The sequence below is a fragment of the Dipodomys spectabilis genome, unplaced genomic scaffold (genome assembly GCF_019054845.1).
Source record: "Dipodomys spectabilis isolate Male_0828 unplaced genomic scaffold, ASM1905484v1 ptg000024l, whole genome shotgun sequence".
NCBI classification, from domain to species: domain Eukaryota; kingdom Metazoa; phylum Chordata; class Mammalia; order Rodentia; family Heteromyidae; genus Dipodomys; species Dipodomys spectabilis.
The window spans coordinates 16,074,422-16,090,377 of NW_024870701.1; the positions used below are offsets into that span (position 1 = coordinate 16,074,422).

Genomic DNA, 15,956 nt, shown 5'->3' on the forward strand with positions numbered 1-15,956 from the left:
TGTTTACAAGCCAAGGAATGTCAAGGATTAAGGGCAAGCACCAGAAGCTAAAAAAAGGGCAAGAAACAATTCTCCATTCGAGCATTTGGAGAGAACATGGCCCTGCTAAGCCCTTGATTTTGGACTTTTAGCTTCTAACACTGAGAGAAAATGAATTTGTATTGTTCTAAGCTACCCAGCCTGTGGCACATTGTTATGGCAGCCCTATGCAAGGTCCAAGCAGTTTGACTTTGAGGATCATGCCTATCCTATTCTAGGAAGAGGACTGGAAAGAATGAGCATTTTTTCCCAGCTAAAAGGAAGTAGTACTGTGAGTCCTGGAGTCAGGCAGGCAGCATATCCAAGTGGGCATGTGGGAAGGCAGGGTAAGAGACAGCAGAGAGAGATAAGGAGAGGCATTGAGGCAGGTGTGAAGCAGTAGAGAGGAGAAGGCCAGACCTCTGTGTGAGGAATCCCCACAGGTCCTCACAGGCAAGAGAGAAGAGCAGTGCCTGATATTGGATGCTCATAGATGAAGTATGATACTTAGGAAGTATCTTTCATGAAGGAGAAATAAGGTGTGGACTGGGTGCACTCTCAGGCCGTCCTATTTATACAACAGGTCCTTTAGAGATGGCAAAAAACAGATTCCCACATAAGGAAGCTTCAAATACAGTCAGAGCCAACCACACTGAAGATCAAAATAACAACTTCTTCTTTTAAAAATATTTCCCATTCCCATCTAGAGGACTTGAAAACCCATCAGGAGTTTTTTGTTTGTGCTTTTTTCGTGCTTCTGTGCTTTTCTGAAGAATACTTCTCCTTGGGTAAGAGAAGTTTCAGGCTCAATAAGTTACTTAGATTTTAAAATGAACCCTTTTTTTTCTTTTTCCTTATCTACCTGGCTTTCAGTTAAGCACCATTTTGATTAGGAAAGAATAATGATAGTTACAGTAATGCCAATGTGTAAAGGAATGAACACAGCACTACACCTGACTTTTATAAGTCTCCTATTGTGGGCCAGGCACCAGGTAGGAGCCTTCCTATCAATGAGTATGAGGTACATCCTCACAAGGCTTAAGGTCCTTATCTTAAAGATGAAGGTGAGTCCCAACATTCAATCTGTCAGTTTCACAGGCCCAGGGGAGGTAGAGTATGTGAGCTCCAGAGCCTGAGCCCACAGTATGAGCCTGGGGGTGGCTGGCCCAGGAACATACCGCAGGCCTGGGATATTTCTTCCCTGAAAATGAGAGATATAGCCACCCAGGAGGCAACATGGTGCACCTCATAATGCTGCCTACAGGAGTTCTGCCTGGGAGTAGTTGAGACATGAAACATTTGAAGTGAGAGGACTCAGCCACAGAATATACTAGTAACCCTCTAGCAATATTGTAATGTGTCAGAAGTCATCAATAAACACATAGTCACAATAGCATTTGGAATTACAACATTTTTATCAGTTTCCTTCCAAAGCAGTTCCATAAACTGAACACTATGGACATGTGCGGCTTTATCCTCTTTGTTGTAGGTTAGTCCTGTGGGCCACAGGATATACAGGAGCATCCATGACCGCTGCCCACTGCATACTAGAAACATCTACCCTCCCTAACTTAGCCCAAAGCCAAAAATGTCTCTAAGACATTGTTAAGCCTCCTGTGGAGGTGAAAGCAATCTGTCTGAGGATCCTTGATCTATAAGCTGCTTGCAAGAAGTCAGGAATTATATACCCCACAACACTTCTCATGCATGACTGGGAAGTCTCTTGTGAAATGGCCCTCATAGAGAATATGGGATCTAGTACCCTGATCATCGACTAGCTCTGGCCATTGATTGCTGGGACTGTGGACATAGAAGACCTAGATCTATGTTCTGGGCAGTGCACCAGGCTTGTTTGGTAAGTCTTGCTGTACAAGAGTTAAATTGAGACAGAGAAGAGATGGAAGTTGTGAACTTGCAGATTTGCTAATGAGATTTCCAGCTAATGGCCAAACAGCCTTCAGCCATCTGCTTCTTGGATACATGTACCCTGGCATGGCACCACAGCATAATAGGGCCATTAGAAAGCTCTGTGTACCTAAATGTAATTAGGATGTATTAAAGGACATCCTGCAGCTTTGCTTAGCAACCAGTGGTATGCATCTGGGATTATCATGCAACCCTAAGGGAGTAGTTAACTTCATTAACAAAAAGAAAAGTATTAAACTTGAGGAAATTGTTTTAGAGTCATCTCTAAAGAATACAAATCATGTTTTCCCAGGTAAAATGTCATCAAATTATCATAAATGGATGTACAAAGAGGTTTGTTTTTCCTTTCCCATTCTTAGAATATGGTCTCCACAAAGGGTGGCGCAATCGAATCGTCTCAAATGGCATTTTAAATAGCTCAGTTTGAGTGTCATGACTGTCAGCATCTTGGAAACAGAGGTTTCCTTTGGCTATTCATGCAGAACTATTTTCTGAGTAGTTAGTGTTGCACAAGAACTATCTGCAGGTACTTGAGTAGATGCTAGACACATGCAGGTGAGCCTGCCCATGCAGAGGCTCAAAGAACCATAGAACTAGAATATGCTGAAGATTCACAGACCCTGCTGTTAATTGTGCATATCTAGTTTAATCCTTGTCAACTCTGGGACTGGTGTTAGGAGAAGAGGAACAATCTGCTTTGTTGTTAAACCTAGCATCCAGTATTTTATCTGTATGTTTGAAACAATAATTTCCACGACAGTGTACTTCAAAGAGTAGAAAGAGCATACTATCAAGATGATTTCAGAAGTTTTTTTTTCAGAAGAATACTATTTTCTCATGAGAATATGCAAGTTGTATATAAACTCCGCTCAGCCCTGAATTTTCCAACTTTCTGATGTTGTCACCCAAATCCTTGTGGTATGTTCTTACCCAAATTGTACCCAACGGTTCTGTTCAAAATCACCAGGCAAAATAATTACTTCTTATGGTATCATATGTAGGTAAGTGAAATGGTCAGATCAATTGCATTTGGGTCCATGAAAATGGATATTTTTTGTATTTTCCCTGAAATATGCATTTCATATATAAAAACCAATTATGTTTAGAGCAAATAGACATTGTCTGGAAGAAAGTTAAAAGCTGAGGTTGCCACATTTAGTATTATTTGATGTTTCTTTTTCTCTAAAACTAAATGGTGATCATAAAATCATCAATAAACCTGATGTAGTAGAAAAGTAAGTTTAAATTTCACCCAATATTTATCCCATTATCATTTGTTTATGGGAGAAAGAGCATGAACTCACAGGAGGTGGTTTTGACCTGCTCTTCTACTGTCTTAAGGCTATTTTTATTGTCAGTGATGTGTAAAAAATAATAAAGTAGCAGATGGCAACCTTATAAATCTCCAACAGTGAACAAATGGTTTAAATTAGAGAGAAAAAAGTAAAACAGATTACTTTCTGAAAAGAACAAAGCAACAAAAAAATCATTGCAAGACAATGCTTTCTGTGGGTCAAAAATGGTGTCAGCAAGTTTTGTTTTGGAATTCTTGTCATACCTAGAGCAATATAAAGATTACAGAAATGAAAACACAAATTTGAGTTAAATTTTTATAACTAGCTGAGTTCAAGTCATGGATGTTTTAAAAGACGTAGTATCTGTCTGACTTGCTCATTTTTTAATCTCCTCTGTCTGGACAGAGGCGCAAGAACAAGGCAGTCAAAAAGCAAGATCTCTTAACTGATGCTCAAATTCTACCCAGATAGTCTCAGTTTGGAGCCAAGATGAAGAGCAAGTTAGAAGGGAATCTATCTGATGTGTTACTTTTTTACTGTCACTCTGACTGCAGCTCTGAATACACATCTTCAGAGCAATTGTATATTACTGGCTTCTGATAAATGAGAGGGCCTTACATGTTAAGACTTACCAAACTGAAGAATACTTCTCATTACTAGAGTTTAATTTTTTTTCTAGTGAAATCATATGATTCTTCTGAAGCTATTATTTTTCAAATTCATTGTGATTAGAACTATTGCCTTACCATATGACTTTTAGAATCAACTTTTCAATATCTACAAATAATTCTTGCTAGTCTTTTGGTTGGAATTAAATCTATAGATAAATCTGGGGGAAAATTAACATCTTGACTGTGAGTCTCAATCCATGAACATGTTTTGTCTCTCCATTTATTTGGGCCTTTGATTTCTTTCATCAGCATTTTCTAATTTCATTACACAGATCCTATATTTTACTTATTAGATTTATCAGCTATATAACTTCATTTAAATAACTTTAAACAATTTTTGTCATTGTAAGAAAATGCTTTTTGTGGTTTAAAAATGGTATTGCTAAGTTTTGTTGTGAAATTCTTGTCATTCCTAGAGCAATATGAGGAATAAGGAAATGAAAACAAAAATTCGAGTTAAGTTTTTATAACTAGATGTACTTCTGTATAATTGCCTTATGCAACATTATTGAACTCACGATTTTAGAAACTTTTCTGGTAATTCTTGATAGTTTTCTATGTCCATGGTCATGTCATCTGCAAATAAGAACAATTTTATCTTTCTAATTCTTTGGCTTTTATCTTTGTGTGTACTTGTTTAGACATTCTGTACAATGGTAAGTGGGAATGATAAGAGTAGACAAGAGAATAGAAGAATGTTTATCTTTTTAAAAATGTAATCCCTAACGACTTTGACCCTATAAGAATCATCTTTCTGGTGTCTTTTTTCTCTGCCTCCAACAATTAATTTTTATTAGAAACAAAAGCAAAATAACACATACTTTTCTTTTTCAAATTGGTATTGCTCTTTTAAATACAATTGTATTTTTCCTCAATCAGACTTGAGTTTAATATTAAAATATTGTCATTTCTAAGGTTCATAGCATAGCTTAACAATTTAACTTATACTTCACAAACAAAAGTGATTAGGAGTTATTTGTAAAAGAGTTATTTTGTACTCTTTTAATCCATGAGTTGTATTATAAAGTATATATTCTTGACATATTTCACATTATTTCCTAGGAAACAGGGAGTCTGGTTCTCTGGCCTTCTATCTTATTTTTCTTCTTTCTTTCACCTTCCACCCTTCTTGCCTAAAATGTTTTTCATGTTCATGATCCAAACAGTTCAGGGAAAGTTCCTTAGCATATATTTGGTTGTGAAAATATAATATCTGTATATGATTAAAAATAGAATATTCCTATTAACTGGAAAATTGTAATAGGAATTTGAAAGCATTGAAATGTAGACAATGACTCATCACTAACTAATCAGAACTGTTATATCACCCCATCTTTCCAGAAAATTCTAACAATGATTCCCACTGAAGAGGAGAAACAGAAAATCCAGGAAGCTCAGCTGGCTAACCCTGAGGTTCCCTTGGGCAGTGCAGAGCAATTCCTGCTCATGCTCTCCTCCATCAGTGAGCTCTCAGCTCGGCTCCAGCTCTGGGCATTTAAAATGGATTATGAAACCACAGAAAAGGTAAGGACTTTGCACTAGATGCAAGTATTCAGAAATCTAGTGGTTTTTGTAAATTAATGCCTATTAAATGAACATAAGCTAATGGAGTATTGTTCTAAGCACAGGTTCAGAGGGAAAGTTGATGATATTGGGTTCCATCAGTAACACTGGATGATGGGAGCTACCTGTACTGAATTATCAGTCTTCCAATAATGGGTTATTCTGAAGTGCCTGCCTGGCATCAGATTCAGATGCCTAGTGCATTCCAAATTAATTAGTTTTAAAAATTGCAAAAATTAAACCTGATTCTTATTGTAGGAAATTTGGGCAATTCAGGAAAGCACAATATAGAAACTTTCTTGTTATCTTTCTATCTGATGATAATCATCTAAGCTGCCATTAACAATAGCAGGTAGCAGGACCTTGGGCACCTTTTAGGAGAACATGCTCAGTAGAAAGAGGAAAACAAAGCAGATTGCAAACAACTAAGAAGAGACCAAAAGAAAAGAGAAAGTCTTAGGAAGCCCTTCTTAAGTAGGAAGCAGAAGGCCAGATATCCATCTTTCCTAGACCACCAGCAGAGTACATTTTTAGGCTGAGTGGGAAGCAGTGGAGAAATGGCAGTTAAGTCCAGGAGAGATTAGTTACATGGACTTGCTGAGAGAAGACAGGCTCAGAAGCCCTGCTGAAAAAAATTATGAGTCTCCATCTCTTAGCAAAAGATGAATACCATATCCAAAACTCTAAAATCTACATATTCAAATCCAACACTTCTTGCTTACAAGTGGAAAAATTCCACTCCTAACCTCATGTGACAAATTACAGTCACAATACACACACACACACACACACACACACACACACACACACACACACAACAAAAAGCCAGGTGTCAGTGGTTCACATTTGTAATCCTAGCTATTCAGAGGCTGAGAAATGAGGATCATGGTTTGAAGCCAGTGGATCAGAAAAGTCCATGAGACTCTTATCTCCAATTAACTGCATATCCCTCTCCCCACTCCCCGGCCCCCCCCCCAAAAAAAACCCTGGAAGTAGCACTGTAGCCTGTGCCTCAAGTGGTGGAGCTATAGCCTTGAGGGAAAAGAAAATTCAGGGAAACACCCAGGCCCTGAGATCAAGCCCCATAACTGGCACAAAAACAAAACAAAACACAGTACGTGCATTTAAAATATTCTATAAAATTGCTTTCAGTGTTTCATACCAAGGAGAAATGTTCATCATGGGAGGTTGACCTGTGCTATGGAGAAATGTTATTATTTATTTCATAAAAATTTTTAAAAAGAGAGCCCAAATGTACCTTTGTTTTCATCTCCTATCTTTTTTTTTTTAACTGAAAGGAAGTAGCAGAACCACTTTTGGACCTGAAAGAAGGAATAGACCAGTTGGAGCACAATCAAACTCTGGGCTATATCCTATCTACGCTCCTAGCCATTGGGAACTTTCTAAATGGAACTAATGTAAGTCTTCTCCATCCTATATCTTCCTGCCTTGTCAGAAAACCCATGCCATTTGCTGCTAGAGGATGTACTTCTGATTCCCCAAAGTAGAACAACCAACTTTTATGCCTTCTTGTTGAAAATCTGAAGAAATTTTGGCCTTGAAATATTAAGGGTCATTAAAAAAAATCTTAACCTTGCTATAAATGAGGACACTTAGCAAAATAAGCATAAGCTTCTTCATAAGATATAGCTACTCCTGAAACTCATATTGGAATTTTCATCTACTTTATTTTTTTCCCTCCTGAGCTTATTTATCTGGATTTTTTTTAAAAGAACAACTTATTGTCATTGCTATTGGTCTGGCTCTGGCGAGAGTAACGGACCTATGTGTAGCAGGGCCAGAAGAGGAAGAAAGTATTGATATTCAGATATCAAAGACCCAGTCTTTCAGGATGTGGTCTCAGGTGTGGCTCAGGGATGTGGCGGGAAAGGGCTGGAGTCTCATCTTCATTCCTAGTATGCCTGGTTCATGTGCTGTCAGTGAAAGAGGATGGAGCATGTGATACAAGAGTTTCAGTCCCAGAGAAACTAAGTATTGGGCTGTTGCAGCTGGGCATTGATACTGACTGTTGGTGCTATTCCAAGAGCCTATAGGAAGCTTATTTTTCTCATTTTTTATGTCATCAAACAGGCCAAAGCGTTTGAGTTAAGCTACCTCGAGAAGGTTCCAGAAGTCAAAGACACAGTGCACAAGCAGTCGCTTCTCCACCATGTATGCTCCATGGTGGTAGAAAACTTTCCAGACAGCTCTGATCTGTACACAGAGATTGGAGCCATCACCAGGTCAGCCAAGGTACGTCCTTGACTAGAGAGCAACCGGCCTTGCCTTGGCCTTTACTGTTGGATCTTCCTGAGAATCATCTCCGCAGCACACTTCTCTATTAAGAAAGACATTCAGTGCTGTCTGTGTTCCCTTCTCTGGAGTTTGTGACTATGATTCGCTTCATGCCATTTCTAATGAGCTTTTAAGATCTTTTTCCTATCACTCGTTCTTGGTCAGATTCTTTCCTACTGAGGTATGTAAGACAAGCCTGACATCCAAGTTTTCACTCCTGCATCTTCTTTTGAGAGTGTCGAGTCTCCAAAATATTACAACTATGCAGTCTGTTTTAGGTGGGCAAATAGGTCAGCAAAATCCCACCTGGCTCCTTCTGGAATGTCCCTAGGTCATACAGTAAAGCGTGGAGCCAGGGAAGAGGATAGGCCTGCCCTGCTGCCCAAAGTTAGGACATCCCAATGATCTTATGCACAGGGAATGTTTTTATAGGGCTGTAAACAGTATATAGCATTGGCCTCTCAGCTAAAGTGAGTACAGAGTTTTTATCTTCGTGAACATATGGTTTATTAGAAAAGAGACAGTAACAATCTGTGGCCACATAGCTGCCTCTTGTGCAAGAGGATCTTTGAGACAGAACTGGGAGAAATGAAGGTTGTGGAAGGATACCCTTCAATAGGGCACAGTAGCTAGGCTTACATGGAGGAATCTTCTGGAAACACATGTATGGATCTGTGGAATGGAAGCTAAAAGTGCTGGAATACACTGGAGTCCAATACGAGACAAAGGGATAATAGAGGGAAGAGTGAGCAAGGGGTAGATTCTGGCATCAAGGGTTTCCTTGCTGGCTCTCTTACTCTTCTAGCCTGATGGTCTTCTTAACTGAAGTGGAAAAAAGTGTAGCCAGCAGCTCCCCAGCTCTGAGAGCTGACAAAAGGTTTCTCAGAACGGAGTCCTCTATTAAACAGGCACTTATGCCGTCTCATTCTCTGCCATGCACTGTTCTATGGTCATTACAAATATTCATATTCAGTGTCTTAACCAAGACAGAAAGACTTTAAGTGACCCAGCAGAGCTCTCCCCAGTTGCTGCTTCAACTTCCTCAGGAGCATCTCCTCAGAAGAGGTTTTCTGTGGTGGTCTTGTTTGTTTAGGGGTTGGTCTTGGGGCTTAAAATTCAGAGCCTCTCCCTTTGACGCAGCTTTCCTGAAAGCTCACGGCTGGAAACTCTTCTAGTCTGGCATTTTTCTGGTTAATTGAAGATGGAGTCTTCAATGGTTTTCTTCTCATGTATAATCCTTCAGTTATACCCAGGGACTTCCCCCAACTATTTGGCTGTAACCAAATAGCCTTGACCTAGGAGTCTTGTTGTTATAGCTAATCACAGTGGCTGCCCTCGCCCTACCCCTCTCCAGTATCAGAGCTTTCCCCAAAGCTGAGTGGATGATTAGGTGACATTTAAATTATAGTGACATACCTTTTCTTGCCTAACAGCTGCCCAACAATACACAAGCCAAATCTGCTGCTAGCCCCTTCACACTAATTTTGGCAGTTACCAAAGATCACTGCAGACCTGATTCATGTGACTTACAACAGGAGGCCACAATTCATTCCCAGAGCCTTTTAGGCTCCACAGCACAAGGAAATACAGGCCCTGCCCTCTCCTTCCTGGCTCCATGGAATCCACTGTGTCTTAGGGTTTTCTTCCTAAGGGATGCCAGAAATCCTCTTAGACATCTGCCTTCATTGACTTGATCCCCTCTCTTGTCCTTCTGAGGGTGGGCTAGTAGTCAGAAATCATACCAGCAATTCCCTTCTAAGTGTTTTTTAGGCCTTGCTTACTACATCCATTGGCACCTTGACAGTTGCAGCTCACCTCCACATCCTGCTGCTCCTCCAACTTCTGTCTGTGGCCCTCCTTCCCTTTCCAACCATTGCTCACTCCTTATCTTCCTCAATTCCTCCCTTCAGCCTACCTGCTTGCTTATCTGATTATTTCTCTCTTACTTTCCCTCTCAATTTCTTTTTCATCTCCTCCTATTAAATGTGATCAAGTATATTTTTCAGAACTAAGTAATGCTTTGATTCATGTAATTTCAAGCCTAGGAATTTTTAAAAAGCATTACCTTAGAAAGTCTTATCACAGTCCATTTCTGTTGATCTAAACTACTTACATGCTCTGTCATCTATTCTTTGTATGTATGGCTTTTATTTTCTGTCAAGGTCCTATGCCCTATGACCAATACAGGTCTGGTGAGTGCTGTGTGATCCCCAGTTTATATGAGGAAGTTCCTTAAGAGCTGAATTTGGTTGCATTTCATGTTTGTCTTTGCATGCTCACTGCCTGGTATGGGTGTATACTAGTTCCTCCATGGTGATTAGTTGAATGTGTGAGTGGTGAGTAGATAAAATAATTTGATACTCAAATTGTAAAGGAGATCAGAAAGAGAATCTAGTTGCCTGGCATAATCAAATCTGACCAGGGTGAGTTGTTTAGCCTTCTACAGTATTATCCTTCTAAAATATTCCAGAAGAATAAGAGTGTTCTGAAAACTTTTATGAGACATCTACTGAGTTCATCTTGTACTAGGTTTCTTCATTTCATGTTTTAATTTACAGTTCCCAAAGACTTGCATAACATTTCTTTCCAAATAAGGCAGGGAAAGGTGATTCTGTCTCTGGGTTCATTTGGAGAACAGTTTATCACTGAATAAGTTGATGTTGTGATAATGACAAATACTCATGTGAATAATTTTTAGGCTATGAGTATGTTTGTATTTCAAGAGGCAGATTTGGTTTTGATGTTTGTTTCTTCCTGGAGGCACTTTGTTCTCCTGATTTCGGTTGGTGTCCAGTTGTTTCAGTGCACTTGCAGTGTTCTCTCTCATTTTCAGGTTGACTTTGATCAACTTCAGGATAATTTATGTCAGATGGAGAAAAGATGCAAAGCTTCATGGGATCACCTCAAGGCAATTGCAAAACATGAAATGAAACCAGTTTTAAAACAACGGATGTCAGAGTTCCTCAAAGACTGTGCAGAACGAATTATCATTTTAAAGATTGTCCATAGGAGGATAATTAACAGGTAAGTGTATTAAACTGATAGAAAGATCTATATTCTTGGAAATATTCTGCAAATAAGGATCTGTAGGTCTATTACAATTGTACTTTCTCCATTTAGTAAGTGTACCTATGCTATAGATGCTGACTGTTTCATCGATATTTACATTTTTCTTACAAAATAATATAATACAATTGAATCTTGAAGTTGGAAGGAATGTTAGACATCATTTGATGAAAAAATAATCCCATTGGACAAGGAATTGTATGTATAAGATCTCTGACAAACCTAAATGTTTCTGCAGCTGCTTGAGCAGTGTCACCTACAGAGAGTTTCTCCTTTGCAAGGCAGCTATAGTTGTTAGAAAAGTTCTTCCTTGCTGGGGCCAGTAGTTCATGCCTGTAATCCTAGGAGGTCTGGATCTGAGGATCCTGATTCAAAGCCAGCTTGAGCAGGAGAGTCTGTCAGACTCTTATCTCCAATTAACCACCAGGAAATTGGAAATGGCATTGTGGCTCAAAGTGGTACAGCACTAGCCTTGAGTGAAAAAGCTCAGGGACAGTACCCAAGTCTTGAGTTCAAGCCCCATGACCGACAAAAATAGTTCTTCCTTTATTTGGCCTTCAGTCTGCCCTCTGAGAACTTTCCAGTGGTGGATTCTCTGGCAGCTGCTCCATACGTCAGGTGCCTGAGTAAGGGCTGGGCTCCGCTGCAAGGACCCTCCTCTACACCAGCCTTCCTCAGAGTTACACTAGAGAAATATCAGTGGGGGATCAGTCCTTCCTCTACTCACAAGGAGGCTGACTGGGGTCTAGCATGGCTCTGTGGCTGTCCAAGGCTCTTCCTTTAGTAAGTGTTGGCAGCCAGGACTTCAACCCAAGTGTTGTATCTTCCTAGGCCCCAGGGTGTTTCCTGACATGAGCCACCACTTTCTTCTCCTTTGCTTTGTCACAGAATATTGATGTAGGGACACTTTCCTCCCATCCCTCTCTCCTCCTCTTGTCTCTCTTTCTCTCCTTTCATTTTCTGTAAACTGCATCAGGCTTTCTAAAACCTGATTCTCTCTTTTTTTAAAATAAGTTTTTTATTGTGAAAATACTGTACAGAGGGGTTACAATTACATGAGCAAGGTAATGGGTACATTTCTTATCAAGCATTGTTGCTTCCTCCTTTGTTTTTCCCTTACCATCCCTTCTACCTCAACTATACTTGCCTCCTCCCAACCCTCCCACCCCCAAATTATGATGGTTCTTACAAGAACAGAAGTCTTTCTGGGGTTGCTAGTTTATAATCATGACTTGAGCTTGGACATCCTGAACTCAGAGTGAGCTAGGCAGAGAGGACATAGAGGATAAAATAGGTAGGCTGGGTCAAAATACCATGGGTGGGTGACCTCTATTCGCTTCAAAGCCTCTTCCATTCACCATACTTCCCCCCTTTTCCCCGCCTAAATTGTAAAGTTCATTTTTCAATATAGCGTCTTGTACATCTCATTGTTACAATGGGTCCACCTGTATCCCTATTTAAACAATTTATTTTTTCCCTTCCCCAAATTATACCAACATCAAACACAGTGAAAACAGGGTAAAACTTGATTCTCTTGTCTGCACATGATACCCCCTCCTCCCAGCTTTTATCATTTGCTGCTTCAGTCATCGTAATTCCTTAGGCTTGACACCGTCTGGTGAGAAAAGAAGAGTCGTATTAAGATTTTGGCTAGGATAGGAATAAGGAACTCAATTTCCCCAGCAAGTTGATAGCCAGCTATTAATCAGGACTTGTAGAATTTAGTTGTTTAGCCATGAACTATTTTAATTACATATACTTTATCTAGACCTTTTGTTTTCTCTCTGGATAGGAACATTTTATGAGGTTTTTTTTTTTTTTTTTTTTTTTTTTTTTACCCAATGTCGTACTAAAATTAAAGTACACTCAACATGGCTAAAAAGGGGAGGCGAAGAATGTGAGCTTTCATGCTTTGTATGATGAGATTAATTCCCAACTTTAAAAAAATCTACAAAAATAAATAATTTCCTTTTCGAGGTCATGAAACTAGAACACTTTTATGTAGAATTATGAAGCTATTGTGCCTGATTTTCTTTTAATCTAGACAGTTAAAAACTCATTTTGCTCATAAAGCTATTTGTTAAGATATAGTGCATTTGCTCAGATTATTCCATCCAAGCTGGTCACTTGCTGATGGTTGGTCTTGCCTTACCAAATTTCTTATGTGCTTATTATTGGCCATCCCACTGGAGATCACCAGGCTGGGCCAGAAATTCACTATAGCTATGATTGTCTGTAACAGGTGTATGGCAAATGTGAGTACAATGTAGTGGCCACCCCTAAAGTATATAACCTTGTGTAAAAAGGAAATCTCTAGCAAGATGTGTGTGTGTGTGTGTGTGTGTGTGTGTGTGTGTGTGTGTGATTACAGCAGGAAGACATTGTTGAAATACAGATGAAAGATAGTTAGAGAGCTCCATTGCCTTATTTCACTTTTCTGCTCTTCTTCCTGGCAGAATTCCACTGGAGCTTTGCACCTTTTCTATTGGGAAAATAAGACTCAGAAAGAGTTGTAAGACCTTGTTTGGGGCCCTATAGCTTGTAACTAGTGTACTTGTCTTAGACATGCATCTCAGCTTAAATTTAAGACTTTAGAAAATTATAAGTAGTTTAACCATTACCTCAGGCAACACCTGTTTTTCAAAACTATTGCTTGACTCAGAAAATCTTGTTTTCCTTGTTGGACCTCTGTACTAGCCTTTTTCCTGCTGCTCTAATCGCCTGACTCATTCTGTGGATGTGTAAACTTGCTCTTCCATCCCTGTAGATAACTATGTTACTCTGCAAAAGGCACTTGGAAAAATGCAGCAGTGAAAGGAGAGGGCAAAAGCTTCCTTAGGAAACACAGTGAACTGAGAAGAGGGATTAAGTATCCTAAGCAGGCAGAAGACAAGCGCACAGACTGGCATCCCATTTCCTGAAGTCTGCCCTCCCCACTTGAGGCCAAACACCCCACTCAGTGATACACTGCAGTGAATAAGCCAGTGATGGAACAAATCAAAGATGTTTGACTGATGCCTGGGGGTAGCCATGATGGGGGCCAACCCCACTATGACCATATGACCTTTATGTCATATACTCTAGAAGAAACCAAGTCAACAAAGTCCCTGAAATATTTACTCCCTCAAAGCCCAGCCTTCTGAAAGCATGTCTTATACTTCCCTTTATAAATGCATATTTAGATTTTCTTTTCCTGATGTGAATTTCCCTAGCTTGTTGTTACATCATTGTTTGTGAAATGCATGCTTGGGTCACTTTTTTAATTTATTTATTTTTTAATTGTTATTGTAAACATGATGTACAGAGGGGTTACATTTGCACAAGTCAGGTAATGAGTACATTTCTTTTTGAACAGTATCACCTTTTCCCTCATTTTCTCCCAGGTTTTCCCTCTTGACTCTCCCTGCCCTCACCCAAGTTGTATAGTTCATTTTCAACATAATTAGTAAAGGTCTTCTCCCATTCTGTGGGCTTCCTATTTATCTTGCTAGCTATATCCTTTGCCATGCAGAAACTCTTGAGTTTGATGCAATCCCATTGATCCAGTCTTTCTGGATCTTTACTTAGGAAGTTTTGACTTGTGCCAAGGAGTCCTAGTGTTTCCCCTATCCCTTCCTGCAATATTTTTGAGGTATCTGGTCATACATGGTCTTTGATCCATTTAGAAATGCTTCTGGTGCAGGGTGATATAAGGTTTCAGTTTCCTGCATCTGTACAGCCAGTTCTGCCAGCACCATTTGTTAAAGAGGCTGTTTTTCTTCCATTTTATGCTTCCATCAGAAAGAATTACATTGCACCATTTGTAAGGAAATGGAAAGACTTGGAAAAAACTTGTACTAAGGAAAGTAAGTCAGACCCAAAGAAACACGGTTTCCCTCGTTTGTAATTATTAGAATGCACCTATAAACCTACAAGTAAATGTGATAGTAAAAGAGAAATAATTACTCTTGGACATGATTAATTAAGCAGCACTCTAAACATTCATACAGTGGGACTAAAGGAGGATATTCTCAGGAGAGGATCACAAGAGCTCCATAACTATGTACATATAACTATATAAAATGATGCTTATCAAAATGAACTATAAGAAATGGAACGAGGGTTTTTTTTTTAAATTGTACTGTTTATAGTTCTTTTTTTTTTTGCTTATTCCCTTTTGTTGAGGCATTTGATTTCCGTAGCCTTTGTCTTGTATGTAAGTCTATCTGGTTTGGGATGGGGAAGCACAGAAACAGTGGGACAAATGGTGAACCAATTCAGCAGCAATACTCACTAGACACTATGCTGGAAATGAGCTGTTCAACTTTCAAGGAGGGAAAAATGGGGAGAACAAGGGAGTGGGCGACACTGTTCAAAATGAAATGTACTCATTACCTGACTTATGTAATTGTAAGCCCTCTGTACATCACCCTTACAATAACATTTAAAAATAAAAATAATAAAAATACTTTTAAAAGGCTAAACATAGAGCTTCCTTATGACCCAGCAATTTCACTCCTGGGCATTTATCCAATAGAACATTTTTTTGTTAATTCTATATTTAGATTTGGATGCCTCCTGGATCTCAAAACAATGCTCTAGATGTGGAGAATAAGAGATCTTAGGTTATTTTTACATACAAAAGAGGACTCAGAAAGATCATAAGAATAAGGTGAAATAGTTTTCCAGCTGGAAGCTAATGAATCCTTTCCTTGATTTTTCTTTTATGTGGGTTTTGGATTGTGATCTGAGGAAATATATGTAGTGTAGTAACAGTATTCTATCTTATCCTCACGTCATGTCATACACTATATTTTATATCTAAAACGTAATGCCGGTTGGATGTAGAAGCCAGGAAGACAGTAGATGGTGCGGGGGTAACAGAAAGGTGCTGTTTTACATGAGGTGGTCAGAAAAGGCTTCCCTAGGAAGGTGATGTTTGGTCAAGAGATTTGGAATAAAACTAACATGACCAAGGCAGCTACTATGGTAAAAAAAAAAAAAAAAAATGTTCTAGGCATAGCAAAAAACTGGCACTTGGGATCTGGTCAGGTTCATTGTCCTCCCTGGTGGAGTGACCTCCTTACCCTCCCACCACCATAAGCACTGCTAGTATCAGTTCCTTGGCCTATGTGTCTAGCCA

At 39.3% G+C, this 15,956-nt stretch overlaps 1 protein-coding gene across 4 annotated transcripts in view; it reads left to right on the forward strand.

Annotated features, from left to right (window-relative positions):
* Window positions 1–15,956, forward strand: part of Fhod3 (formin homology 2 domain containing 3) — a 431,422-nt gene that overhangs the window by 391,030 nt on the left and 24,436 nt on the right. For all 4 annotated transcript variants that reach the window (XM_042675149.1, XM_042675146.1, XM_042675147.1 and 1 more), the window contains 4 exons: window positions 5,252–5,434; window positions 6,772–6,891; window positions 7,565–7,726; window positions 10,602–10,792. In XM_042675149.1, coding sequence (XP_042531083.1) covers window positions 5,252–5,434; window positions 6,772–6,891; window positions 7,565–7,726; window positions 10,602–10,792 — 656 coding nt within the window. The remainder of the gene's footprint in view (window positions 1–5,251; window positions 5,435–6,771; window positions 6,892–7,564; window positions 7,727–10,601; window positions 10,793–15,956) is intronic.